Source organism: Lepidothrix coronata, unplaced genomic scaffold, assembly GCF_001604755.1.
Source record: "Lepidothrix coronata isolate B3197 unplaced genomic scaffold, Lepidothrix_coronata-1.0 Scaffold41, whole genome shotgun sequence".
NCBI lineage: Eukaryota > Metazoa > Chordata > Aves > Passeriformes > Pipridae > Lepidothrix > Lepidothrix coronata.
The window spans coordinates 2,683,609-2,710,156 of NW_016690221.1; the positions used below are offsets into that span (position 1 = coordinate 2,683,609).

At 40.3% G+C, this 26,548-nt stretch overlaps 1 protein-coding gene across 2 annotated transcripts in view; it reads left to right on the forward strand.

The window, feature by feature from the left end:
* PRKAR1B (protein kinase cAMP-dependent type I regulatory subunit beta) overlaps positions 1-26,548 on the forward strand; it is a 93,395-nt gene that overhangs the window by 37,993 nt on the left and 28,854 nt on the right. For both annotated transcript variants that reach the window (XM_017813607.1, XM_017813606.1), the window contains exons 5-7: positions 13,869-13,930; positions 14,669-14,715; positions 22,517-22,675. In XM_017813607.1, the coding sequence (XP_017669096.1) occupies positions 13,869-13,930; positions 14,669-14,715; positions 22,517-22,675 (268 nt within the window). The remainder of the gene's footprint in view (positions 1-13,868; positions 13,931-14,668; positions 14,716-22,516; positions 22,676-26,548) is intronic.

Consider the following 26,548-nt stretch of genomic DNA (forward strand, 5'->3'; position numbering starts at 1 on the left):
TTTTTTTTTTTTTTTTTTTTTTTTTTTTTTTTTTTTTTTTTTTGTTATTTTGTTCTTTTCGCCTTTATTTCCTTTTTTCCTTTATTCTTTTTAGCCTGTTCTGTTGTCCCTTGTAGGAAAAAACTGAGAAGTCATGTGGGAGCTGTCCCTGTTGGCTTTAGGCAGTGTCCTGTGTCGGGGTGGTAAGTATAGGTTGGTCCAAACCAGCCTCCAGCTGCCCACCCAGGCTGGTGTAGTTGGCAGAGGAGAGGCCACCAGGAAACACGGGAAAGGACTGCAAATTTCTCTCACTTGGCTTTCCAAAACAATTGTTCAAAGAACAAGAAAAACCTCGAGTATCAGAAAGCCCAGTCTCCTGAACCACCAAGGCTCAGTTGTAGTGTATCTGCTGCCTTATTTGCAGAAGGTTTTAACACTTGACCTGAAAAGTCAACAAAAGAATCACCGTCTCCCATCTTAATAAATTAAGTTCTATCTTCTCTAATCACTTCCTACAAACACACAAAGTCATCTGTTTCCTTTTGGCTTAGATCTTGTATAATGTTTGGAGGAAGAAGGTCTACTTTTGTCAGCACCCCTGTTAAATTTATTTGCTTTTCTAGTTCAAGGAAAAAGCCTGTAACTCTGAAAGTCATCCAGTGCTTTTATTTATTTATTTTGCTAGATTTGATTGATACATCTTTGTTCTGAGCTCGTACAAAATTGACCACAAATACAGTAAAAGTGCTTCTTGTTAAAACACTTCCAGAACATCCAGGTGTTCCCCTCCCACGCTTGTCTCTCGTGGGAAGAAACTTGACCTTAGATGAAGGTACATTGAATTCAGAAGTGCTCCATCAGAAATCTTTCTGGCTGATAAGTCCAGAGCTTGAAAAATATTCAAACTACTTTGCTGCATGTAATTCTGCTGCTTGAGTTACAAGCAAGGGTTCTCAAGCCAAGATGGAAATAGGGCAGCTGGTTTGACTTCCTTTTGTGTCTGAGAAACCTTTACCTGGCTCAGAAGGCACAGAGAGTCACTTGGAGAAGCAGAAATGTCACCCTAAGATATCATCAGTGCTGAATAGATGCTTCTTAACACTGATCCATAATTGTTCATTGGTTCTTTCTGGCATAATTAAGAAAACTGTAGAAAATGAGGTTGGTGATCATTCTTCTGAAGAATTTGTGTAAATATCTGTAGATATACTTGTGTCTATGAATGTATATATACATATATATTTATTTATTTCATGTTGCATAGGCCACCAAGATTTATTGTCCTTGGTAGTAAATATTGACCTTGGATTTGTCTCAGTCAATGTTTACCTCTTAAGCCAATAAATCTTGAGGTTCACCTTAACAGAAGTCAATATCTGCTTAGTGTTCAGCTCCATCATTAATATAAATATTTTAGTGACCTTTGCATGTATTAGTCTATTTTAAAGTCAACTTAGTGTTACAAATCCTATGGCGCATAAGCAGTTTATTTTTCAGGCGTTTATTCATTTAAGATTTTTTTTAATAACCTCTGATATTACTGCTGAGGTGGTGCAGAAAGTGTGTGGTGTGTTTTCTGAGGAGAATCTCAGGAATGTGAGTGCAAGTTGCTGTGTCCAGTGGAGAGGGAGGTGGCCCAGAGCACCCGTGTGTGTTTGTGTGGTTCATCACGTATTTACCTACCGGGGTAGAAGCATTGCTTTGATTGCTGCCTCTTCTCTGGGCTTTTTTCTTTGTATGAGCAAATCTTTCCGAGATCAAGTGTTTGCTTTTCTGTATCTGTCACTGAGTTTAGGGTTAGCAGGGACCTTTAGACCACCTAGTCTGACCTTTTTATCTCCTGCCATCTTTATCTCCTCCATTTAAGAAACACTTTTTGCTGCCTTCTGCCTCCCTTCTCTTTTGACCCTCACCAAGTGAAATTTCTCTGCAGTGTCCTTATTAAAGTTTTTCTTTCTAATTGCAATCTGGTTTGGTGTGAAACCATCTCAGTCTAGATTCAAAGTGAAGTGTCCCAAAGGAACATTGCTTTGTGAATCAGTCTGGGCTGTCACCCCCAAACAGGCACAGACAGTGCCCTTTCCTACCCTTATACTTAGGCATGAGCATTGCATCTGAATGTTATCTTGAGCCATTCAGCCATGGGTGGGGTCTCTCCTGATGTCCTCCCATAAAAAGTGAGATGCAAAGTGGAGTCTAAATGCTTATGACCTCTTCTCACCTCCTCTGGCCACAGGAACAGAGAAGAAGCCTATGATGTGGGTCCATGAGTTGTGAAAACCTCCCTTTTAAATAAAGGAGCCTGAAGGCTTCAGGACAGTCACTTAATTCAGGCACTGGTCTCAAAATTTTCCTTGTTATTGTTATTATTACTCCACCACAAAGCACATATCTAATACTCCTGATTACAAACCACTTCACCAGCACAGATAAGAGACATGTTCTTCATCCCAGAATGTTCTCACTCCAAATCCCTGATGCTACCACCCCCTTTTCATTAAATTACTCCTTTTATTCCAACTTAGAGTGCTGACTGTTCACATGGATAAAAGCTTGCAGGGTTAAACCCTTTGTGAGCCTATAGAAAATGTTCTGTGCATGTGGAGAGGTTTCTATTATCCTTTATAAAGGTGCTGCTGCAGTAAATGGTTTAAAAACATTGTGCTATGGAGGCTTCTGATCCCTGTCACATGAAATAGCATAAATGTCAGACCAGGGATTTATATGAATATTCCTTGAAGAGAAGCAAAGACAAGGAATTAGTTGTTCTCTTGTCCTATTTTTCCCTTTAATTGGATTTATTTCTAAGTGGGCTTTGGTATAGAAATTTCTGCTTCATTTCTTTATTGTGTTTTGGAATTTCATATCAATACAGATAAAACCTGCTTGCCCTACATTAAAAAATATATTTAAACCAGTGGAGATATGTTCCTTAAACAGCAAAATCATCTGTTTTTTCAAAACTATTTTTTAAACCTAACCTAAATCAGTTCTCATCTTACAGACAGAGTAAGGTGCTGGTGTTGGAGCAGCGAACGCAGCCAGGATTCAAGATCCAGAGCAATTATAGCTGCTGATACATCAAGTCTTTGAGGGAAGGAACTGTGAAGCATTTCTTTTCCCAGAGGGATGTGTGTGCTACAGGCCATATCGTAGCTGGTTCATGTGAGAGACCTGATAGAGCAAGTACAGCACTTGGCTGGTTTTCGGTGCATGCCTCCAAGTCAGACTGAGGAGCAGCTTACTGTTGTCAACCTTTGATTCATAGAGTTGTGTAAATGGGCAAAAAAATCCTTTCTGTCATGCCAGAGGCCAAATTAAACAGAAATCTGTAAACTGGGAGGGTAATTTAGTTGGGAGGAAGCAACATGAGTCGTGTGATAATGTACTCCGGCAAGTTTTTTTGCAATTTGTTTCGGGGCTGAGTTTGTCCTTGTTTATTTAATGCCATAAAATATAATTCTTTCTGCTGAGAAATTGCTTAAAAATTATACCAGCATGAAAGCAAACACAGAGTTAGCAGAGCCAAGCAAAGGTGTTTGAAGGTTTGGACTAAAAGTGACCACAAATGTCGGCCTTAATACTGATCCACCAGCCTGCCTGGTGAATTCTTCATGTTCCCTTTCAACCAGGCATTTAAAAAATGTACTGCAGATATGCAGGAAGGCATATACAACACCGCTTTTCCCCCTCTCCCATCCCAGCTATGCTAATGAAAGCCCAGCATAGCTGAGATTTCCAGATCTGCTATCGCTGTGGAGAGATAAAAGTAGCCCCGTGCACTGTTACACTGCAGAATTTAACTCTGGGCACTCGTGATTTTTGTGATGTTTGCAGCAGAATGCGGAAGAAGGAGGTTAGTGCAGTGTTTGCTGGGCAGGTTTTAGAAACACAGTGAACTGCTGGGGAATGAGTGCTGGGAGGTTGGAAGGAGCAGGTGTTGCTGCCAGGGATACTGCTGGGTCTCTTCAAGATGTCTTTGATGTGCATTGTAATGGTTAGTGAAGGCTCAGAAAGAAAATTAATAAGAAAGATGGAAGGAAGTAATGTAATGGTGTCTGAATTTATTTCCACAGGTATGAAGGAAGTGCGCCCTTAGGTCTGTGTTTGTGCATCTACAGATTTATGCTTTTCATGCTTAAAAAGTTCCCTTTCCTTGGAGCCCTGCAAATGCAGACCACTTAAGAAAACACGCATGTATCGTCTGATCTAATCAATCTCTATTTTCTCCTTCTTTGAATCAGTGGAGCTGTAAAAAATGAAGCTGCTTAATTGCGATAGTTCACTGAAAAAACTCCTACAAAAGAAGTATTTATTGTCTGGGAAAATTTTATCTCTAGTTCGTTTTATTGTAGAAGATTCTATCTCGGAAATGCTGTGAATCACAGATGAAGGGGAGTAATGATGAACTTAAGGAAAACATAAGGAAAATGCGTGGGTGTAGGAGTTTGCACATGTCTGTAAGCTATAACAGATATGCAAATAGAAAAGCAAGGGCTTGTGGACATGTGGTTTTGTGTCAGATGTGAATTTTATTCATCAGCTCCTTAACAGTAGATTTACACACTTTTAAAAACCCATTCTGACTCATTCTAGAGAACCTCTATCAGCTATTTTATAATGATTTCATTTACCGATCCAATTACAAACCAAATTGAATCCTATCCGCTAACGCAGGTTAAAGTGCTTTTATTGTGCACAGCTGTTTGGTACCTCCAGGTGTGGGAGCTCGCAACAAGGGTGGAAATTAATTAAGCAAGATGTGGGAGATGGCTGCAGCCGTGTGTTATGAGCTTGTCAGCCAGAGGAGACGCGTGTCAAACACTGCTTGATTGGTTGCAGCACACGCTGAGTGACTTGGAGCTACAACTCTGCAGAGCCTTGGCTTCGGTCTCTCCTCGCTCCCCAGCTTTTCCAGGAGCACTTTATATCGACACATATATTATCAGAATTACCCCAGGAGTTTCCTGATGTACTAAACTACCTTACATGAACAAAACCCCCTCTAACTGCATTTACTGAGCATCATATTGCTCTTTAGCATCGTGTTATTCTTTAGTGTCTTTAGCATTCTTGGAGTATTCTGATTTTTATGTTAATGGCAAGGGCCACCAGGCACGAAGGGTAAAGATTTTAGCCTAATAAATAATAGTTCTGATATAGTTGCCAGGCAGAGGTGCTGTCTTGTAGCACTCAAACCTTTCTTTTAGGTGCACAAGCTATAGCCATAAAAACAGTGCGTAGGAGCAGTAAGTATATGATTCGAAGGAACAATTATAATTATCAAATACAGTTTAATTTTCCTATATTTATAGAAAGCTGTTGGAAGTGATTCCTTCACAGAGTGCAGAAAAAAAACTGGAAAAAAAAAAGAAAATAGATTAATATGTTCATGTCCAAGTTCCACAACCACAACAGTTTGTGTGTAGACATGCTCTGAATAGGAAAATCGAGTGAATTAGTAGAATAAAACTTTCTCCTGTCAGAAATTTGCTAATCACAGGGATGCAAGAAAACAAACACATATAATTTAATTTTCATGAAAGAATGTCCTCTATCTCAATCTGAAAAGCAAAACAGAAAATGCTATTATTGTTGAGGGGGAGATATTCCTCTTCACTGCATAATGTGAAATGTAAGGTAATGTGTATAGTATGGTTTTCTTCATATTTACTTAGGTACATGTGAAATACAATTTATTATAGTTTATTTTTGAAAATAATGTCCTGTGTTCCTATATAAGAATATCCCTAGGGATATATGTTCCTCGTCCCTATATTGAGGGACATCTTCTCCATCATTTACTCCAAGAGATTGCATAATTGTGCATTTCCAATTGCAACCCTCTGGGACCTCTTTAAATCTCAGCTTATACTGCTGTAATTTCAGATAACTTCAGCTGTAGTAACTATGGAATTGGGACACAGTGATCAGAGATCTGTATCAGTGCCATTTGCCCAGGGCTTCTTCAGCTTTATTACCTGATTCCTGAAGTAAGGATGAGTGCATAGTGCCTCTCCAGCTTCATTGGGATAGTCCAGAAGAGGGAGCTTGAAAGTAAAGAGTGAAAGGATTTAAAAGTACCAGGAAGGATAAACTGTTCAAATATGACTTTGTTGTGGTCACCCTTTATCACTGGTGGAATTTGCTTCATATTAATAACAACAGAGGCTTGTTTTGGGGATGATAATTATTCTTGTGATGTTGTGTTTTGGTCCCAGGAGAAGAAATTTTCTTTCAGTTACTAAGTTAAAATGCTTATTCTTTAAACTATGAAGTTAAAATGCTTATTTTTTCAGTGTGATGTCCTCCATTGCTTTTCCAGAATTTTTAGAAAATGACAAGTAATTAATTGTGGGGAAAATGTAAATCATATACTCACGTGGGACATAAAGGGTCATCCTCCTCTTTAGTCAGTTCAGATACACCAACCTCATTTTGGTGACAGCTGGGTTGAATTTGGCCCACTTTGTCTGAAGAGCATGGTTGGTCATTGTGCTAAGCCTTCCCTTGGGTCACTTCTACGATGCCAGTGCATAAAAATAACACCTTTGACTTCATTACAGTGCCCTTTCATGCTTCAAATAATGATGTATTTGGAGCTTTCTCAAAATCAGTGTTTTAGTAAAGTATGCTTGCAGCAATGCTGTGTTCTTACAGCATAAAATCTCTGTAAATGTCTCTGCATTAGACTCTGGTACCTGCTGGCCAAGGAGAGAGTTCCTAATCACTATATGGTACCTACTAAACCAGAAAGAATCCTGTACAGTCTAGTATGTGTGTTTCTCTATATCTGTATGCATATATTTGTACATCGTAAGCAAGTAGAAAATGTATTTTATTGATCCAAGTTTCTCTGGGAGTTTTTTTTTTTTTGCTTGTTTGCTTTTCTTTTGGCATTTAAATTCCTCTCTCATCTTGAATCTTAGTTCCAAGATGAAAATCTTGAGAATGCTCACACAGAGGAAAAAAGAAAAGAAATATGATTAAGTTCAACAGAAATAGCATTTTCAGCAATGCCTTATTTTGATTTTAACTTATTATTAAGAAATGTAACTTTGAAGTAATTTCACAGTGAAAAGTAGATCCTCTGAAGATATCACAGTAGGACAATGGGACAGTTTCAAAACTTTTAAAACATTTTAAATTGGACATGACATCAGCCGTTTTCCACAGGAATATCCAGTTTTTTGAGCAAATTGCTTTTTTCCCCCCCAAAATCATGTTACCCAGTTTCTAATCAAGGCCTCCTGGTATGCACAGGCTCTGCTGATGAGCAGTGCTGTCAGTGATGGGAAGCTGGGATACAGCCTCTTTGCAATTATTCATGCAGGAGGGCAGATATTCCTCCGTCAGTACACAGAGAGCATATTTTCCGTGCATTATGCATGGGATTTTCTCCAGCTGGCCTCCTGACTCACCCTCCCCTGCCTCCCCCGTGTCTGCGGCTGGGCCCAGGACCACCTCATCCCTCCCACTGGGAGAAGCTCAGTGCCAAGCCCTGGGCTCCCGGCAGGTGGACGGGGCTTCCAGACATCCCTGCTCCGACCTCCCGCTCGAAGCCGGTCTGCGCAGAGTTGGCTGCTCTAACCCAGAGCCTTGCCCAGCTTGGAAACAATCCCCTTCCCTGGGCCCCTCTTCCAGTGTTTGACCACCCTCATAGCAAATTTTTTTTTCTTTATATAGGTTGGTAATTTCCTCTGTTCCAATTTGTGCCTCTTCTCTTAACAGCAATAGGATCTCCCTGACTATGTTTTCAGAAGACACCTTTCCCACCTTCTTTGCATCTGCTGTGTGCTCCAGGCCCTGAGCTACTTTGAGCACTCACTGTTTGTCAGTGTGTTTCTTGTAAGGGGGAGCCCAAAACTGGCCATGGTACTCCAGGCTGTCCCACAAGGCATGAACAGAGGGAAATAATCGATTCCCTCAGCCAGGGCTTGGCAGTGTGACTTCAATGAAGTGATGCTTCTGAGGGGTGGGAGGAAAAGAGGCCAAAGTGTGGGATTGGACCTTGTCATTCTTGAGCCACAAGGTTTGGCCCCTTTTTGTACCTCTTGTTGCAGTAATCCATGGCAGATAGTTTTCCAGATGGAGATCCCTGCAGAAACTGTCTCTGAAAGCTGTTAACTTGTGAAGGTGATGTGACCCATTGGCACGTAGATGTGTAGAGTCTGTAAAATGAATTGATGCTCTGCTCGTGAAGCTGTATTCTGTTCATTGGCTATAATAATTAATTAACCTATAAAAGGACTTCATAAAACAGTAAAAGTGGAAATATTTCACAGAAATAGAAGATGACAGATTTTTATTTCTTTCTGTTTCACGTGTCTGCTAGTTATGTGGACCTGTGACTTAATAAATGTTGTGGAATTAGACATGGACTTTAAATGTTACCCTGCCATTCACAGTCTTCTCATGTCCAATTTCAAAGACTTATATAGTCATTATGGTAAAATTAATGCATGTCTTAATTGCAATAATAAGTAATTGTCAGCCATTGTAACAAAGTAATTAAATATTCTAAATTGTTAATAGCTTTGTAAGCTGCTATAATTAATTTGTTGCTGTCCTAACAGGAAAAGACATTAAGAGAAGCAGATGGGTAATGTTTTTGTTAAGGCTTCTGTACTGACTCTTTCTTAGGTACATGCCTATGACACCACATATTTGGTTATAGCAATTGTAAGCTTGGGGCTGTTGATTTTAAATACCTCTAAAAGGGAATCTTTTATTTTACCTGGGTTCTTTGCCTTTATTCTCAGTAGTCAGTAAATCATATTAATAGTTCTTGGTGGTTTCAGTAGTGTACATCAGGAAGGACTTGCAGCATTCCAAGGAACAAGCAGTATGGATTGAAGCCTTATACTTCCAGAGAGAGCCTTGCAGAGATCCTTGCAATTTATTCTGTGGCAAAGTACCATGTTTATTCCCTCTCTACACAGATGTTTATTGAAGCCAGTTTGGTTTGAATTCTGTGCTCTTCATCCTTACAGAGCAGGGGAAGCTGTTGTTAGAACAATTGCTAGAAAGTTGTTGTCTTTTCAGGAAATGAATCATAAGAAAATCTTAGACATACACAAGAAGACCCCATACAACACCCCCCCACACACACACACACACTTCAGAAATCTTAAAATAGTACCCAGATAGTACCCAGACACAAGAGCTACAGCTAAAGGAGGGTGGAGTCACTATCAACTCTGTTTACTAAACTTTAAAGGTATGTAAGTAGGAAAGGTTTAAAATGCTTGAATCCTCCTGCTAGGGCAGCCTCACTGCGAGAAAATGTTGCATGTCTTTTGTTGAATTATGCCAGAACAGCTCCATATCTTTTAAAGCTGTCCTCAACAAACAGGGCTGGCTTTGTTTTGCTGGAGAGATAGCAAAAGAAGAAAAAAAACTCTGCATAGCACACACATTGAAGGCTTCCTGAGGCTGCCTGCACAATGAAATTGTTCTGATTGAACTCTTGACAAATTATAACCTGCAGGTATAACGAGGATTTTCCATTTTTGCCTAACACATATACATTTTGTCTCTTCTATTTTTCCTTCCCTGCAATGCATTCAGCACAGCGAGGGCTGGAAAGAAATCTGATTGTGAAACTGATAAATTGTCTTACATAGTTTCCCTATTTTGGCCATTGCCATGGTCTGGTTCTGAAAGTGCTTGGAATTCTCTTTCTCTGGCTTTGTTTTAACAAGCTTCTTCTCAGTTGCCTATTGCCAGTGCTATATTACCCACAGTGCACATCATTTTTTTTCCATCTCCTATTCTACGTCGACTCCAAGCAGCCCCGGTGTAAAAGCAGATGAGATGATTTATTTTTATCACTCACTTTTTCTCGTGAGAAAGAGAAACCCTTGGCCCTGCCCTCTCCACTGGCTTCCTCTTAGCACGGGCATTTGCCTCTTGGCAAATGGGGTCTATAAAATGCTACTGAATTAAATCAGCAAAGTGTTTCATCATATTTACTTTGCAGTCACTGCGATAGATTTTTTTTTTCTGGTCTAAATAGCTGCAGTCTCATTGGTTTGAGTGGAGTTTGCCTTCTTGGCATGAGAAGGGAATTACTTCAAACTGGCCAGGTGGCCAGGAGTCATCAGAGATGCCAGACAGCAGAGGATCAGCCCCTGTGATTCCAGGCCTGATCACAGTTGTTTGTAATTCCGTGTACACTCATGGAAGACACTCTATGTGTTAAAACTTGCTGCAAGCCTTTGATATCTTTGACCTTTTAAAAAAAGTCTTTTAAATTTTGATATTCCCTAAGAAGACAGCTGGTATTTTTTGATTGAATAGATAGAGATTTCGTGTCTAAACGCATTTCTTGGTTTCACTTTGTTGGACTAGTTCACTGCTCTCTGTATGTTCTCTGCTGCTCTCAATCTTTTCTTCTGATTTGTTTTCGAATGATACTATTGAAAGGTTACAAGGAATTAAACCTGCAGAAATCCCCCTGGAAAGCATTAGTGATGTCCTGCTAGCATCTCCTTTTGGATCCAAACATGGATATTCCGGTTCATACAGACCCACCTGCAACTACACTTTCCAAGCCAAAAAATTACCCTTGATACCTTTTGATTGGAACAAATGTCTGACTCCGAGTGCCACGAGTAACCAGATATAGATCCTCTGGGAGGAGTTAGGGAAGCTGTGAAAAAATTGCAAAGCCTGTCAAAAGCTTTGGCTCTGGAGAGGGTGAGAAAGAGCCCTCCCAGTGCTGATGCTGAGCCCAGGACACGCTGGGGGCAGAGCAGCTCTCTTGGTCCGTTGCAGCTCTCTTGCAGTCTCCTGAAACAACAGCTTAAATACCAGATCTGGTGCCCTATTTTCTTCATCCATCACCTGAATAAGTCATCTGGAAAGAAGGCAAACGATACATTGTCAACAAAATAAAGAAATCCCTCTGAGCAGTTCTCACTTACAGCACAATCATAAAAATCCTGGCAAGAAATCAAACCATTTCCATATCAGTTGAGCACAAAGGGTTGTGAGCATGGTCGGTGTCAACAGTGCAGGGGCAGGAGACAGAGGCTGCTGTGTTCTTGGTGCTGCAGCTCAGACAGAAGATGAAATCATGGTAGTTCAACATTTGAAGACTTAACTACTGATTTTCTGGCTTGCTTTTTATGCCGGAATAAAACCTGCTTGAAAAAAATTTGGTTGTCAGGAATGTGTTTGCATGTGTTTGACCCTAATAATTTAACACAACCTTTAACACAACCCAAGAAATACAACTACCTACCTTTGCAGAGCTGGAGAAGAGCCTAATTACAGTCTGTGCTTGGTGCTGGGATGGTTGCAGCACTGGATTTGTAAGAGCTGTTTTTTGCTGTAATGAGCAGAGAATGATTTTGAATGTCTCATAAACAGGTGTGTGGTACAGGAAAAAACATCAGACCATGTTTTTGGCCTTGGCTGTATTGTTTATGTCTTTAGCAAGTGCCTTAACTTATTCAGGATTTAAAATTTGCTTTCTCTACATGGTGCAGGCCCAGGACACATGGCTGGAACTGAATATGGAGCATCAGACCTTTATTGGGGAGGTGGAAAATATGTACAGATTTTGGCTTGAGTCGGGAACAAATTTTTCAAATTTTCAAAGTATTTTGGTATATTGATCCTTGTGACATTTTTGTATTTATTTCAGATGCTGAGGATAAAGGCAAAAAGAAAAGTTTCCAAACAGATTCTACACTCAGTCTGAGTTAAATCAAAAGGCAGATTTCTTACAGGGACCTTAAGCATTTGGTACTTTAGGAGATGATAATTTCCAGAAGGGTGATTTTCTTTGGTGGTATTCTGAATGGCCCAGTTATTGGCTGCCAGACTTGTAGGCTGAGAAACTTTGAGGCTGCCTGCTGATCCATATCATTGGAGATCTGAGGATGTTTAATGAATCTCAAATTGAGCATCCAAAAGCAGAAACACTACGGCTCATTAATCACTGTGAGAGATCTTGGCCTAACTATATCAGTTAAGAACAATAATTCCCTAGTAGGAAAAAACATCATGATGTGTTGTCAGTGACAGGTGTGATATTATTGGTCACTTATATTTATATCAAAGACATGCCCTTGTTTCACTCTGGAGTTGTAAATCAGCACCACCACAACTTTGGGTAACTTGTGTGTCTGTGTTTTCCTGTGTACCTCAGGACATGTTTGATGACATGTCCTTCAAAGGTCTCTTTAAAAATCCAAGTCTTGGTCTAATAAGATTAAGACTTCACTGAAATAAGATTAGGACTTCACCCCATCATATGTGGGGTGTTAGAATATTTACACCTATATTCTGCTCTCCAGAAGAATATTAGTGTAGATGTGCTGTTGCTGCTAATAGACTTTGGGTTCATTACACTGTCAGCTGAAAGTTTTGGTCTGTATCCGTGGTGGAGGTGTTTCCTGGATGTGAGTAGGAATAGCATGGAGTGGGCCTGATGAAACAACAGGGGTGAAATACATTGCTTTGTTATATTTAGGTCATGGCTGAGCATCCCTTGCAGGTGCTGCAGAGCCACAGGAGCTGCCTGGTCTGAAATCTCCCAGTTCTCCTGATGCAGAGCTGTGATACTGAGCAAAAACATCCAGACTGCTCAAGAGGAAAGACATGAGCAATTTGAACTTAGGAGTGAAACATTTCCTAGAACTGAGCATGAATAAAGTCTGGAACAGTTGAACAGGAAATAAGCTAATAATGGGATTTTACAGTATGCATTTCCCATATAAGGCATTGAAATGTAGCATAGGTTTCACGGGTTTGTTTGCTGATCTTCTGGCTATTTTGATGAAAATTTTGGGTTTCTCCACTGTTCACGTTCCATCATGGTTGTGAGGACTTTCCTCCATTCCAGGCTGAAGTGTTTCATCTTGCTGCTGTTGTCAGTGGTCTCTGGACGGACCATTCCTAGGCCAGACCAGGGAAGAGACTGGTTAACAATCCCCTCTTGCTGCCTTTTGTTTGTGTTGGGGAGCTATTTCCTTTAGCCCTTGAGGCTGATGCATAGGAAGGGGAAGAGAGGTGGGGAGTGCCCATCTCGATGTGGTTCATGCTTCTGAAAATAAGTTCCCCAAAATCTGATGTGGGGAAAGGAAGCCCTGGCTCCACGAAGCCTGCTGTCTCCCTCAATAAACAAAGGACTGGATTTGGGCAAGTTGCCCGAAGTGTTGGTGCAGGGTGTGTTCCCGTCCCTACTGCTCTGCCTGGCCTTTTAAGGCTATGTGACAGTGTGCTGGAGACATGGCAAGGTGTGTAATTCAGCTGTGATTAATGAGCACAAGGCTCTTCTGCAGCTCCCCTCTTTCTGTAGCATCGCTCAGATTCCCTTCTCACGAGCAACTCGCTGAGATTTTCAGAGTTTGGCCTCTTCTGCACTGTGAGTGCAGTCTCCTGCCAGCTCTTATGGTGCGTTAATTTAGAGCCATCTACCTTTCCAAGTGTGCTCTGTACTGTGGAACAGGTTTTGCTTGTAAATGCGAGGCCAGATGTTCAGAAGAGGAGAGCTCCCATTTGGGCATCTGACAATCACTGCTGGGGCACAGACCCATCGCAGCTGAAATCCCAAATCTCTCTGCTTAGACAGTGCAATACTCAGGCTGGCTAGTTTGTGCAGTGCTGCAAGAAGTGCCTTTCTGCATATAATTCAGGAGTTCTTTCAAAATAGCACGCACTGAATCATGGTCTCAGTTTTAAACCACAGCTTGTGCATAACTGGTTATTTTGATTCCTTGCCGAGCAGGGGTTCACTTTCCAGTTACAGCTAAAATTCTCCTTTTCTTTTTCTGCAAAATCTGCTAACGAAGGCTAAATAAACAATGAAGGTAGGTCTGCTGGCTAGATAAGAAATAGGTCTTATTTATTAATAAATGTTTCTTTTTTTTTTCCAGTGATATATTCGATGCCATGTTCCCTGTCACACACATTGCAGGAGAAACAGTCATACAACAGGGTAATCCTTTCCTCTTTTATGTTTGCTAAGGTTGTATAATTCACATCTCTCCATTTGAGATTTCACCCTCTTTGCTTAATGGAAAGAATAACCATATTCCAAAAGCATCTAAGTGTGCAGCTATGTGATAAGTTCATGGATGCAGGGTTTTTTGCTACAAATGGAGAGGTCTCCTACAAAACCACACTAGTAGATCTCCAGGGTTTCAAAGTGCTGCAGTTAAATGTAGATAAACAGCACTCAAATTAAGCTCTTCGTTCCTTAACTGAAGATAGTCAGGAAGTAAACCTCAGCTCAGAATGCATAAGGGTGGCACAGGCTGGCTGAGAGTAATTAGAGATGGAAAATATTTTTATGGTTGTTGGGAATATTCAACACCTCATTGTGCTGTATCAGACTTATCGCACTTGGCAACTTACCTGCATGCCTGCAGCACGCTGTGGAGGACTTCATTACCCTCAGGCTATATTATCTTGGGTGTTTACACTGAATGAAGTGTTGAATCAATCAAAAGAGATAAATTAATGCAATTGAAAGATATTAATAGCAAGAAATCATAACGATACTTTTATTTATGAAGGCAAATAGGCAAGGATGTTTCAGAAAATTAATCTCTCTGTAAGTAATCTGGTGTACAAACCTGTGCAAATATGTACAGGATTAAATACAGGGACAGGAAGTTATTGAATAGCTTGGCAGACCTTCAGGAAACAATCACCTTTTGTATTTTGCTTCCAGGTGATGAAGGAGACAACTTCTATGTGATTGACCAAGGCGAGGTGGATGTAAGTACACCCTTGCAGTATAATATTTATTTTGAAGCTACATAATAAAACTGTGTGCTTTGGCACGCAGCTTGAGCCAGCCATGTGCTGTGGTTCTGACTCTTTTCTTCTTGAACTAGATTTCACAGCATTCATTTCATTACCTTGCTTTTGTTGTGTTAAGTCATTTGTTCATAATTTTAAAATTGGCATGTTTTACATCCTAGCTTATTTGTCCATTCTAAGCAGGAAAATATGGTATCAAAACTAAGCAAATGACATTATCTTCAGAGCCCTAACCACACCTGGAGGTGTGCAGTCTTTGGCAGAGCAGGCCACCGTGCTGGAATGCACCCGAGGGTTTTAATCAACCATAAGGAAAATATTGTCTTTAATCAGTTAGCTTAGCTCATGTGTTGTTTGGAGGTTTTTTTCACAAAATGAAATACAGCCTCAGGCAGTGAGTTTCATCTTAGAAACCTTAATTTGCTTTTAAAATTAGGTCCAAATATACGAACAATGCAGCATATTAATAAAGGAAGGATTATTATAAGTGTAAAGTGATCTGTTAGACCACAAAATGTTTACAGGAGTATGCAGTGGTTTAATCAGCAACTCTTTGAAAAGAAGCTTCTTTCTGAACCTGCCTTCCAAATCATAAACTATTCACCTCTTATAATTTTTATTCTGTATGAAACTCCCCCTTTTGCAGTTTTGCTACAAGTTCCTACACACATCTTACATATCCACAGTTGTCGGGTAGGACAGGCTTGCTCATTAGCAACTTTGCTCTTCAGATGCCCACATGAGTTTTGTTTGGCATATTTAAAGAAGAAGGTGATTTATTTTAAACCCAGGCAGGAGGCTTGGAGCTATTTTAGTGAAAGTTATTTTTTTTAGCAGTCTGTTTGTGTGAGGAGACCATCTAATTGGTATTGTTGGGAATTGAGAAACCTCACACGCTGCCTCTGCCTCTGGAAGTTGCTCCTCAGGAAATCCGTCTGACTCACTGTTCCTATCAGATGTACCTCTCAGTAGCAAACATTGCCACATCCACAGGGCCAGAAAATAAAAGAGCAATATTTATAGAACAGTGTTAAAATTTAGTTTTAAAATAATTGGTCAGGGACCGATAGGGAGCCTAATGAGTTCACTGGCTTTGAATCAGACCCACAAACACTCGCAAATGCACATGTTGAAGTTATAGATTAATCCTCTTTAAAAATAATTTGTCCTCACTCAAAACCCTTAGGAAAGCTTTCTTCAGTGTTTGGCTCAGGGCTAGTGAGGGACTGAATGACATCTGAAAACAGTCTGCAAAACCCTTGCAATTAATTGCAAAAGAGATAATATTCCGTATGCACATATTGCTCTTACAAAACACTGACAAAATGGGGTTTCACTGAGTAGATTGCAACTTTGATTTCATGAGCCTTCTCAATCCCTACTCCCCTAAAATCAGCCTATAGCTAGTCATAGCTAGTAGGACAGATCAAAATGGACAAATTCACATAGTCATCCTGACACTTCTCAGAGACATGTAGAGACATGTCCTGTTGGACAAATACTTCCTGGCAAGACTTAAAAATGTAATTTGAACTGAGCTTATTCCAGAGACAACCAAAGCTCCTGACCATGTAAGTCTTGCCAAACTCTTCTGTGACCAGCTCTTGGGCTGTCCCACTCCAGCATTCTCCAAGGTGCATCCTGCTACACCTTACCCCTGCTCTCCCTGTGTCAGTTTGGTGCTCTCTGCTTCCTAAGCTGTTCCTAAAACTTCAGCCAAAACACATCCTGAATTCCAATGCAAGATGCTGTGGAAGGCACAAGGCGTTTGCTTGTCCAGGAGCTACACCCTGGTAGCTACAGGAGTTCCCTACATTAACTGCCCTGCTGGGAAGCTGCGGGGAGATGATCCCATTTCCCTCTCCAGACCAAGTCTGTGCCAGGGCCACTGGTTCAGACTCACTTGCTCCTGTGTAAGGCAACAGCTCCCAGATCCCCTGGGCCCGCACTATCACACCACATATAGTGCTCCCCAGAAGAGTTCTCCCACTTTCTGGGCAGAACTGCTGAAATCCTTATTGTCTGAAGGAACTCCAGACCGCTAGTAAGCGAGCTGCAGTTCATTTAAGCCTTGCCAGATAGTTTTTTGGCATGCTTCCACACTTCTCCATGAAAAAAAAGCGACTTGGAGTGTAGACAATTGACCCTGAGACTTAGAGCCTCGAGCCATTTTCTGCCTGGTTCAGCTGGTGTTGGCATGTGCACGGAGGCTTTAACCCCTGGCCAGGCTCTCTGCTGTCATTACTTCCCTGATCTGCTTGGAACTGGCAGGTATTCCAGGAGTGGTGGATTCAAGGAGCAATTTACTCTGAGAGCATCATGACTGATAAGCACCCAGATTTTCCACGCACATGCAGAGACACATGTAAAGGAGGTTGCAAGTGCCATCATAAAATTCCTACCCCTGGAAGAAAGTCATGGCAAAACTGAAATAAAACCCCAATAAAATCTATCAACCAAGCAACCAAAACCAAACAGAAACCACCAACAAAGTGAGAATAACAAGGTCAGTGTGTGGTGTTATGAGTTTAAAAAGCTGCAGCATTTAAAAGTAATTTTTGTTGGAGTTTTGGCACAGGCACTCCAAAGAGTAAGTAAGAACTTTCTAATATTTTCCCTTACAAAATAATCTGAGTCAAATTAGAAGTACAATAAAATATTTTTTAATATAATAACACTTAATTCTCAACTCTTACCTTTTCTTGGGGTGTACACAGGCACTGATAGCACAGAATAAAGTATCTGTACGTTTTCTTCTCAGTATTACTGTGGACAAACACTGGAGACTCCAAACCCTTCCGTTGGCAAGCACACTCCACATGGACTGTGGGCCAAGGGGAGGGCACAAACTTTCCTGTGTAAAAGAAAGGATTTTAGAATCAGAAAGAGGTAGGTCTTAGAAGGCCTGGGGTTTTCCTCTCATATCCTGTATCCTACAAACCAGGTGTATCTTGATCAAAGCTGGCATTGGATGGGAAAGGACATTATGGCGTTATCAGTCACCTTCCTCCTCAGCACATCAGGGTTGAGGAGAATTATTAACTCATGATCTGTCCCTGCAGATGGGTAAAGTGTTCACTAGGTAGATGATGGCACGAACTTTGAAGTCTTAGAGGTCAATTGTCTACTGGAAGCTTTCCTGCTCAGACAAATGGGAACATGTGCCAAAAAGTAGATGGCAGAGCTTTAATTATAGTTTCCAGTAAAGATGTTGAAAGCACCTGCTAAAATATGACTTGCAAAAATCTCTAATCCATATTTCTAAATATAAAATGACTTCCTGTTTGTTATTTTAATCTCATAACCTCACATTTTTTACTTTAAAAAGCACCGCCGACTACCCTTTTGCAAACAGATGTATTATTTTTTTAGACTCAGCAACTTCCTTTTCTGTGTAATGTCACAGCAACTTTCTCTACAGGCATTCTCAGGTTTTCTTCTTGTAAAACAACAGCAGCCGAACTGTAGCATGGTGAAAATCAAAATGAAAACTTTTCAGTGGTTTTTTTTTCTTAAATAGGTTCTGTATTTGCTGTATAAATCTCCATGTGGACCTCTACATGAATATTGTGGATAATAGATAAGATTGTCTCTTGCTTGTAGGTCAAATCTTCTTGATCCCTTATTTGTATATACAAACTGTTTAATTTGTATATACAAAGATGAAAATTGCACAGTGTTTTATGTGGGAATTCTGTTGGATTTTAAAACTAGTTATATTTAACGGTTAGATTCCCTAGATTGCTTCTGGTTTGAATTCTTCCATCATCAATGATTTTCCTAATTTCAAAAGGTTGCCATTTGAAATTTGAAACAGAACATTTCAAAGTTTGGAGTTTTTCAACTTGAATTTTTGAGGATTCTTAAGGCAGTCTCCAAGTTCATATATTCAAATTCGAACTACAAATAAAACACTGGCTTTGAGAAAACTACTCACATATAAATACCCTTCATGTCTGAGGCTTGTTTATTTTTCCAAGAAGAAATAAAACTCATCTTCTTGTTTGGATAACAAATATTAAGGCTTAACAAGACACAAAGCCCAAATTGCAAACAGATCCAAGGGAGGGGATTTAAGATGTAAGAGTTGCAATGCCTGGAACAAATTAGATTGTCCACATAGATCACAAAGTGGCAGTAAAAAAAAAAAAAAAAAAAAGCTAGAAATTAACTTGAAATCAACAATAAAAAATTAAAGATAAATTCACTCCAGTGAAGCTCAGAGACAGACATTCATATCCTGCCTTCAAAGTAAAATGGCTGCATCCCTGCTCGTGGCAAGGTCCCTTTCTGCATCTCTGGAGAACATGAAGATAAGTGAGGCCCAGATCCAAATCCTGTTGCATTGAGTATTTTATGACTCTGCATCTCCTCCCACAGTCAGTGCCCATGGATATCACAGCCCATGAAGAAAGGAAATACTGATGTCCACAGGAGATTTTTCCTGTTTGCCTCCTAAAATATAATGGAATGAAAAAGCTGTGTGATTCTCAAACCTGCAAAAACTGGAGTGCTCATACAACAACAACAGACATCTAAAGTACTTTTCATGTGTGAAAAGTAGGTGGTCCTGAGGGCTTGGACATATTTGGGCATCTGAAGTTCTACTTTTCTCCTCAGCTGCAGGAAGGAAGGTTCCAGCTATTACAGACCCGTGATTGACAGCTCAAGTGAAAATTAGGAGTAATTCCTTTATGTACTCACCACTTTGGTGAGAGTTCACAGATGCCTAAAACTGGCTGAGCCAAAACCTCAGCCCAGCGTTTTTTAGGATAAATAGGGAGATCATCTGAGCTGCTGCCATATAACATTGGCTTTCATAAGCTGTTCTGAGCCTAAAATAGCTTTGCTTCCCACACCTTACAAACAGAGCTACTTTCCTTTCTACTTCTTTTTTTTTTTTTTAAATCTATTTTAAAGGGATTTATAGTGGAGCCGAACTCTGTTAAAGGGCAGGCTGGCTTTGTAGTGTGCCATCAATGCACTTTAACTTCATCATAAAGACAAAAGTAGATTGTTGACTTAGGTCTTCCTTTGCAGAGAATGAAGTGCAATGGTTTTCCTTCTAGAAAATAACTTATTCTCAAGCTGTTTTCTCTTTCAGAGATTGATATTTGAAATGACATTTTTATTGGGGGAGTGAATGCTGGGCCCAAAGACTGTCAGATCAGTGATTTGGTTTCACCTCAGAGTACTTTGAACCTGACACCCTCAGGGTGGACGAATGACCATTTGCATAAACTGTTTAAGGCGAGATGTCAAACGTGTTTTGGAGAGTCTTGTCAAGTAAGACAGCAAAATTAAAGGAGTCTTAGAGCAGAGCAGTAGCCTCTATAACAACTGTGCAACATTAAATGTCCATCCTTCACTCGCTCAAACTTGAGTTTTACCAGCATAATTCCCCTGTCTGGGATGCAGTCACACCCTGTACACTGCTTTAACAAGAAATGTCACCATATTGCTTTAAAAATACGTGTTGGAATGAGTTTTATTTCCTGCTTATAATTCAGACCGTTCTGCAACAACAAAATCTGTGTTTTTCAACAAAAGAACATGTAGAAACACACGCACTTTTGGTGTGCTGAAAAAGACTCAAGGGTACCATGTCAGCTGACATTAAGGATGTGGTCCCAAACTCATTGGCATTATTAGATTTTTGCCATCATCCCTGAGACTTTTTACTGGGGACACATGGATTACTGTACTGTAGCAAACCCTGGGTCCATCCAGTGAAATTCCCACAGAAGGAGAGTATCCCTACAGTCAAATATGCATCTGGACAATTTTGCAATGAATTAATGGAGTTTAGAAATGTTCATACATTCTCACTATGTTACAAGCTTTTCAGAACCCTCCTTTTATTCATCCATTTCTCGAGCTTGTCTCACCAAAAAAAAAAAAAAGATCCAGGAGCCACAGAATTACCTGCTTGTTTCACCAAGAAAGTGCTTGGGTTTTCCTGGCTTTTATAAAACTTCTTTTGCTTTCATTTTTTCATCATGAGGGGAATCAAAAGCAGATTCGGTGTTCTATGAGATTTTCTTTCTGTGTGAAAGTTTGAAAGGAAAGGCTGTTACTGTTCTCTTGTGTGATATTCTCCCGTGTGACATTCATTCTGTCATGGTGAAGAAATGAAGCTATAGCTTTTGTGGCTTGAGCTCTTTCTTGGCAGTCTGCTACCACCTGCCTGTTTGGGATTATTTTTACCCTTTATTTTTCAGCCCCTTTATCCTCAGATGTTCCAGGAGCACCAGGAGCCACCACATTGCCTGGAGTTCAGCAGTGGTGCCAGTACTGCTCCTTTTCAGCTGATACCCAAGAGGTCTCTTGATCAGCTGAACTGCTCTGTGGCCTCATCCATCTCCTACTGAACCAGAATTTCACTGACCTCAGTAGGAGCTGGAGAAAATCTTAATTGAATATTGTGAAGATAAATTGGGATTGATTCCAGCTGTATTTTGTAATACACCTTTTCATCATAAAAGGAAGATAGAAGTAAAATGAATACTGACAGGTTGTTGAATTTTGACCCCAGTTCATTTAATTTGGTCACCATCTTTTCTCATGCCCAGCTTGAACACAGTCCTAATTCATATATTTTTTTAAAACCTGCTAGTTTATTACTCAGTAATTGGTGCTAGGTTATGATCTCTGCCTTTGCAATACTTCTCTTCTTAAGATAAGAATAACTGCCTATTTTCTTCCTATTATTTTTCTTCACAGAACTTCCAAACAAATGAAATTAATTCTGGTTGATTTCTGCTGTTACTGGTCTGTAACAGTTTGGGATACACTCTCCACTGGGTATAAGCACCCAGCCTTTCCTTCCCTCCAAATTCAAGGACACATTAACAGAATTAAAAGGGTTTATTGTGTAGTTTATGGCAGCAAGCCTTAGAATGCACAGTCCACACCAGCCTTTGCATACACTGTCATGTCTCTTGAGCTGTGTTGTCCTTGAGTGGAGAGGAAAATGCAGCCCAGTGGAAAGCACCTGCACAAGGCCCCTTCCTCCTACCCACGTGTAGGAATTCTTCTCAAATTAAACATAATCCAGGAAAAATACAGTGATAGTGGTATAGAGCTGTACCATGTTCCAAGAGGTAACTAAATAGACTGTGGGTCAAACACTGCTTCCTGAGTTCTGTAGAGTTGATGTTAAAGACAAAGGGTAGTTCTACATAGAGCTCCTCAAGTCCAAAGCACTTAGTCATCTTCACTAAGGGAGAAGGAGATCTGTATACTCATATTTAAATGGTTGTTGGAAGCACTAGGCTTAGGGAAGGGAAAAAAATGTTTCTTTTGAAAAGATATTTCCTTGTTTTGACTGTTTTTCATTTCATGGCCATGGTGCTTTTCAGCAACCCTCGTTACACATATCAACAAATCTCCTTCCTTTCAAGTCTGACAGTGTTAATAAAAAGCCAAAGTTGTGACAGTTCTGCTTGTTGACTGCCTGAGCCTTGAACACAAGAGGGAAAACATGATGCCAGTTAACCATGGGAGCTGAAAACTCCGAGAGTAAATACAGTCATTGTACTGAAGCAAGACAACTTGAAATTCTGTCCACAGAACAGGTTGTTGCCCTCTTTGGGGACTGACTGCAGAAAGTGTTACGCTCTTGTTTTCCTTCTGTGTCCCCAGAGCTGATGAAAGGAAATTACTGACAGCCTTTTGGGTAACTGGCAGTAGAAGGAGAACTGCATCTCAGCCCCCAAACTGCTATTACTTCTTGCTTTGTCTTGTGCTGTGGTAGGTTTATGTCAACGGGGAGTGGGTCACCAGCATTGGAGAAGGAGGCAGCTTCGGGGAGCTGGCACTGATCTATGGAACACCCCGGGCTGCCACTGTCAAGGCCAAGACAGACCTGAAGCTCTGGGGCATCGACAGGGACAGCTACAGACGCATTTTAATGGTAAGTTTATGGAGAAGGGCTCGTCTATGGAGTTGGTATTTTTATATTTTATCTTTTGTAGCGCCAGCACTTCTGTGTTCAGAGTGCTCTGGTGATAGAAGGCTGTGCAGTCTGTGCTTCTGCACAAAAGAGAGCGGACATGACAAAAACATTGAGTAACTGAATTAAGTGAACTGAAAGAAAAGGGGACAGGATTCAGCAGAAAGACGCTGAGTCAGAAATTCAACTGAATAACATTATGCGTAACTGCTACACATGAATGAAAACCTCAGGAGGCCTCTGGTACCCACCAAAGCTCTGCAAATCCTCTCCTTATCATGAGCCTTGAAATGTCTCTCAGCAGCACCTCTTGCCTATGAAGTCTTTGTCTGAACTTGTGTTATATTCCTCAAAGCAGGTGATAGAAAGTAAATCCAGGTCCACTAAAATAATAAAGGAGTCCTGGTTGGACTGTGCCCCCCATCTGTGTTAGCCAGCACCCAGCCACACGTACCATGGGATGGGAGCTGCAGAGCCCCTGCCAATGATTCATTGCTCTGCTCCTTTCAAACTCCCTCAGCCCTGCAGCAAAGCTCAGCAGACCTTTGTGGCACCTGGGGGGTGTGTGAGCTTATGGATTTGATGTTGGTTCTTGAGTGGTGAGTTTATAGTGGAAACTTTGACAGATAATTAACTTCAGCAGAGTCATAACTTTTTTTATGAGTTTGTTTCCAATGTCCATGTGCATATCTTCCTTCTCCTTGAAATATTCCTTTCTTTTTGATAATTAACAGACATAACTCTATGTAAAGCTTCTTTCTCAACATGACGTTTTTCTAAAAGCTGCATTATTCCATTCTGATCTGAAGGAAATGACACTATGCTCTTAGACTAATAAAGGAGTGTGCATTTTGAGATCACCTATATTTCCAGTGGATGTCATGGAAAACAGAAAAATTAGGAAAGAAACAGATTTTACAGAGATTAGTTCTTAACCACAGAGTGTAAGAGTGATCTTTATTTATCCTGTTGGATGTCTGTATGAGCATTGCTGGTGTTCACTCCATATTTCAAGGGCTGAGTTCAGTGTCACATAAACAAAATTCACACTGACATCTAGGAGAGCACATCTAATGGAAATTTACTCTATCCCAAAATATTCAGCCTGATGGCTCCAAGACAAAATAGAGGAATAATGATGAGAAGTGTACTGTCTTCTCTCTTGTGGGTAAGCAGGATGAATAGTTTTGAAAGCTTCCCAGTGCAGGGAAGCAGGCAGAGGTATTTCTGAAAGATATTTCTAAAACATAGAGCAGGAGAATTACTAAAGAGATTTAAGAGGCACATCCAAATTCTTCGTCCCTTGTCCTTCATGGATGCAGTGGAGGGATGCCTGGGATAACTGGTGTGATGAACCTGCGTGCCACAAAGAAGAATCCAAAATACAAAAGAGTAGAAGTGTAGGAGGGAAATAAATGTCAGGACAAGACACATATTCCTTGGCTTTTTAAGCAGAGCTTTTTGCAGCTGCCTGTAACCTTGCTACTGAGGAATTGAAGGGACAGATTCACAGGCTTAGCAGCCCAGAGGTGATTTCAGTGCTAGTGTTGATGGAACTGGTGGTACCCGACATCGTCCAGCCCTGTGAGCTGTCAGGTTTGGTCATGTGTCCATTATCATCTCATAGCACCCTTCAGAGGATGAATACTTGATGCAGAGACAAGAATTTGCTAAAAGGATTTCAAGTCTCAAGTGGAAAAGACTTTATTCATACATATAACTTGAATATTATGGAGATACTTCTATTTGATTCTAGTGTAGTGCTAAGTTCTTTTCAAATTAATTTACATATTCTCTTGACCAGTAACTGCTCTACCTTACCTAGCAAGCTCAGTTTCTGCTATTGATGAGACCTTTAAATTAACATGGATGTGTTTTCTTTCCCTCTGTCTCTTCTTGGGTTTTTTTTACAGCTGAGGCCATTGAATATTGGTGGTCTGTTACATTGCATTAGACACCCAGACAGCATGGTTGCAGTATTCCCAATACTCAGATAGGAAATATTTCAAGTAGCATGGTGAATTAATTGCTGCAGGTATAGAAGATGTCCAATTTTCAGTGCTCTTCCTGGTGAGTGCAATTTAGCCATCCACACACTATTATGAATCCTGTCATCTTTCCATTTATTTGTAGGTGCAGGGTGGATAATTTCTTTGCTGTAGGTGAAATCAGACACCTGTCTTTGTGCAGTCGTGTGAGGGCAGGTTACAGTGGCTCTCTGCACATTTCCTCAAGCCTAAGAATTAATTACATCATGTTTCAGTGGCTGCATTTCATACTTGAAGCGAACTCCACCATTATGGGGCTGGATTTGCTGTGCTCAGTTTCAAGACGTATTAAGTAGCTGCCTTTCAAGTCCCAGAAACATGGTTTCCTGCCATTTAGCCTCTAACTGGATATTTTAGATGTAGAAATGCTTCTGCCTTTAAATAAGAGGTAGTAACATTTAGGATATTTTTGAAATCTGTCATTTAAGCCGGTAAAACTTGTGAGTGAGCAGGTTTTTCTTTTCTTTTAATTTTCTGGTTGCGAGCCCTTTTGTCCAAGGGATCAATGACCGCTTTCTCCCCAAGTTATGTTTTTTTTCTGTCGTCAGATAAAGCCCCTCCATAACCCAAGATAATTATTTCTCTCGTCTGCATTCCTTCCCTGCCGTGACCAACCCCGTGTTTTCTCAGCCTAGTGTTGAAATTTTATTCGGGTTGTAAATATTTATTTGCAAATCATGCCTTCAGATCCACACTTGCCAAAAAGATTTTATCCTGTCATGAGACACTTGACTCTCCACCTCATTTCTCCTTGCAGTCACTGTTTTGGTTCTTCGCTTTGCATTAAGTAATTTCTAGTTTTTATTTCTGTTTAGTGCCATTTTCCCCACTTATGTGTCTCATTGATCCTGACTGGTTTATGGTATGAATAAAATGCATTTCTGGAGGTTTGGAGTTTGGGTTTTCCTTTTTATGGATGGACAAAGCCTGATGCAGAAAGTTCCTGCTGGTTTTTAGTTACACTTGTCATCCATTTATTACTTAGCCAGTCCAAAAGGAAGTTTATTAAAACAGATATATTTCTTTATTTCATTGTCTCAGCTTAGGTACCCTGATGTCTTGAATGTCACATTCAAGTTTGTTTTAGCAGCTGTGATGACTGTAAACGTTGGGATAGGTCCTTCTGTCAGGATTTTCAGTGAAATTGCTTGGCTTTCACTGCAGTCCTTGACAAAATATTACACCATGAAATTCACTGTACTAGATGGGTTACAAAAAACCACTTCGACGTGTTCCCCCTGTGATACACTCACAAATTATCTGTCCATCTGTGTGTTCCAATTATTTCATAAAATAATCTTTGCTGAGTCTCATACTTTTCACCCTGTTGCAAATTTTTTTATGTGCGTGTTCTCTGTGTGTGCACACATAAGCACAGACACACACATTTGTGTATATATTCAATATTTATTTACTTACATTCTTCTGGGAGAGCTGCAAAGGATTTTTTTTGCCATAGGCTTCTCACGGAATTCAGTTGCTGCTCTCTTCTTTGCAATTTGGATTCAAGAGCATCTCAGAATGGGGAACATCCCAGGGTAGTACAATATTTGTATTCTAAATATAGCAAATACCACAAATACCAGAGAAGCAAATGTCTGTATCCCAACATCAGATTGATCCCCTAGACAATTCAGTTCCCAGACTAAGAAAATTTGAAGTATTAATTTCTTGCAATTTCTTCTTCAAGAAGACTTGATTCAGGATAATTTAACTATCCTCTAGTTCCCATGGCCCAAGATACCTGGCTCTGAGAGTGGAGTTGTACAGGCTACAATACTTTTTG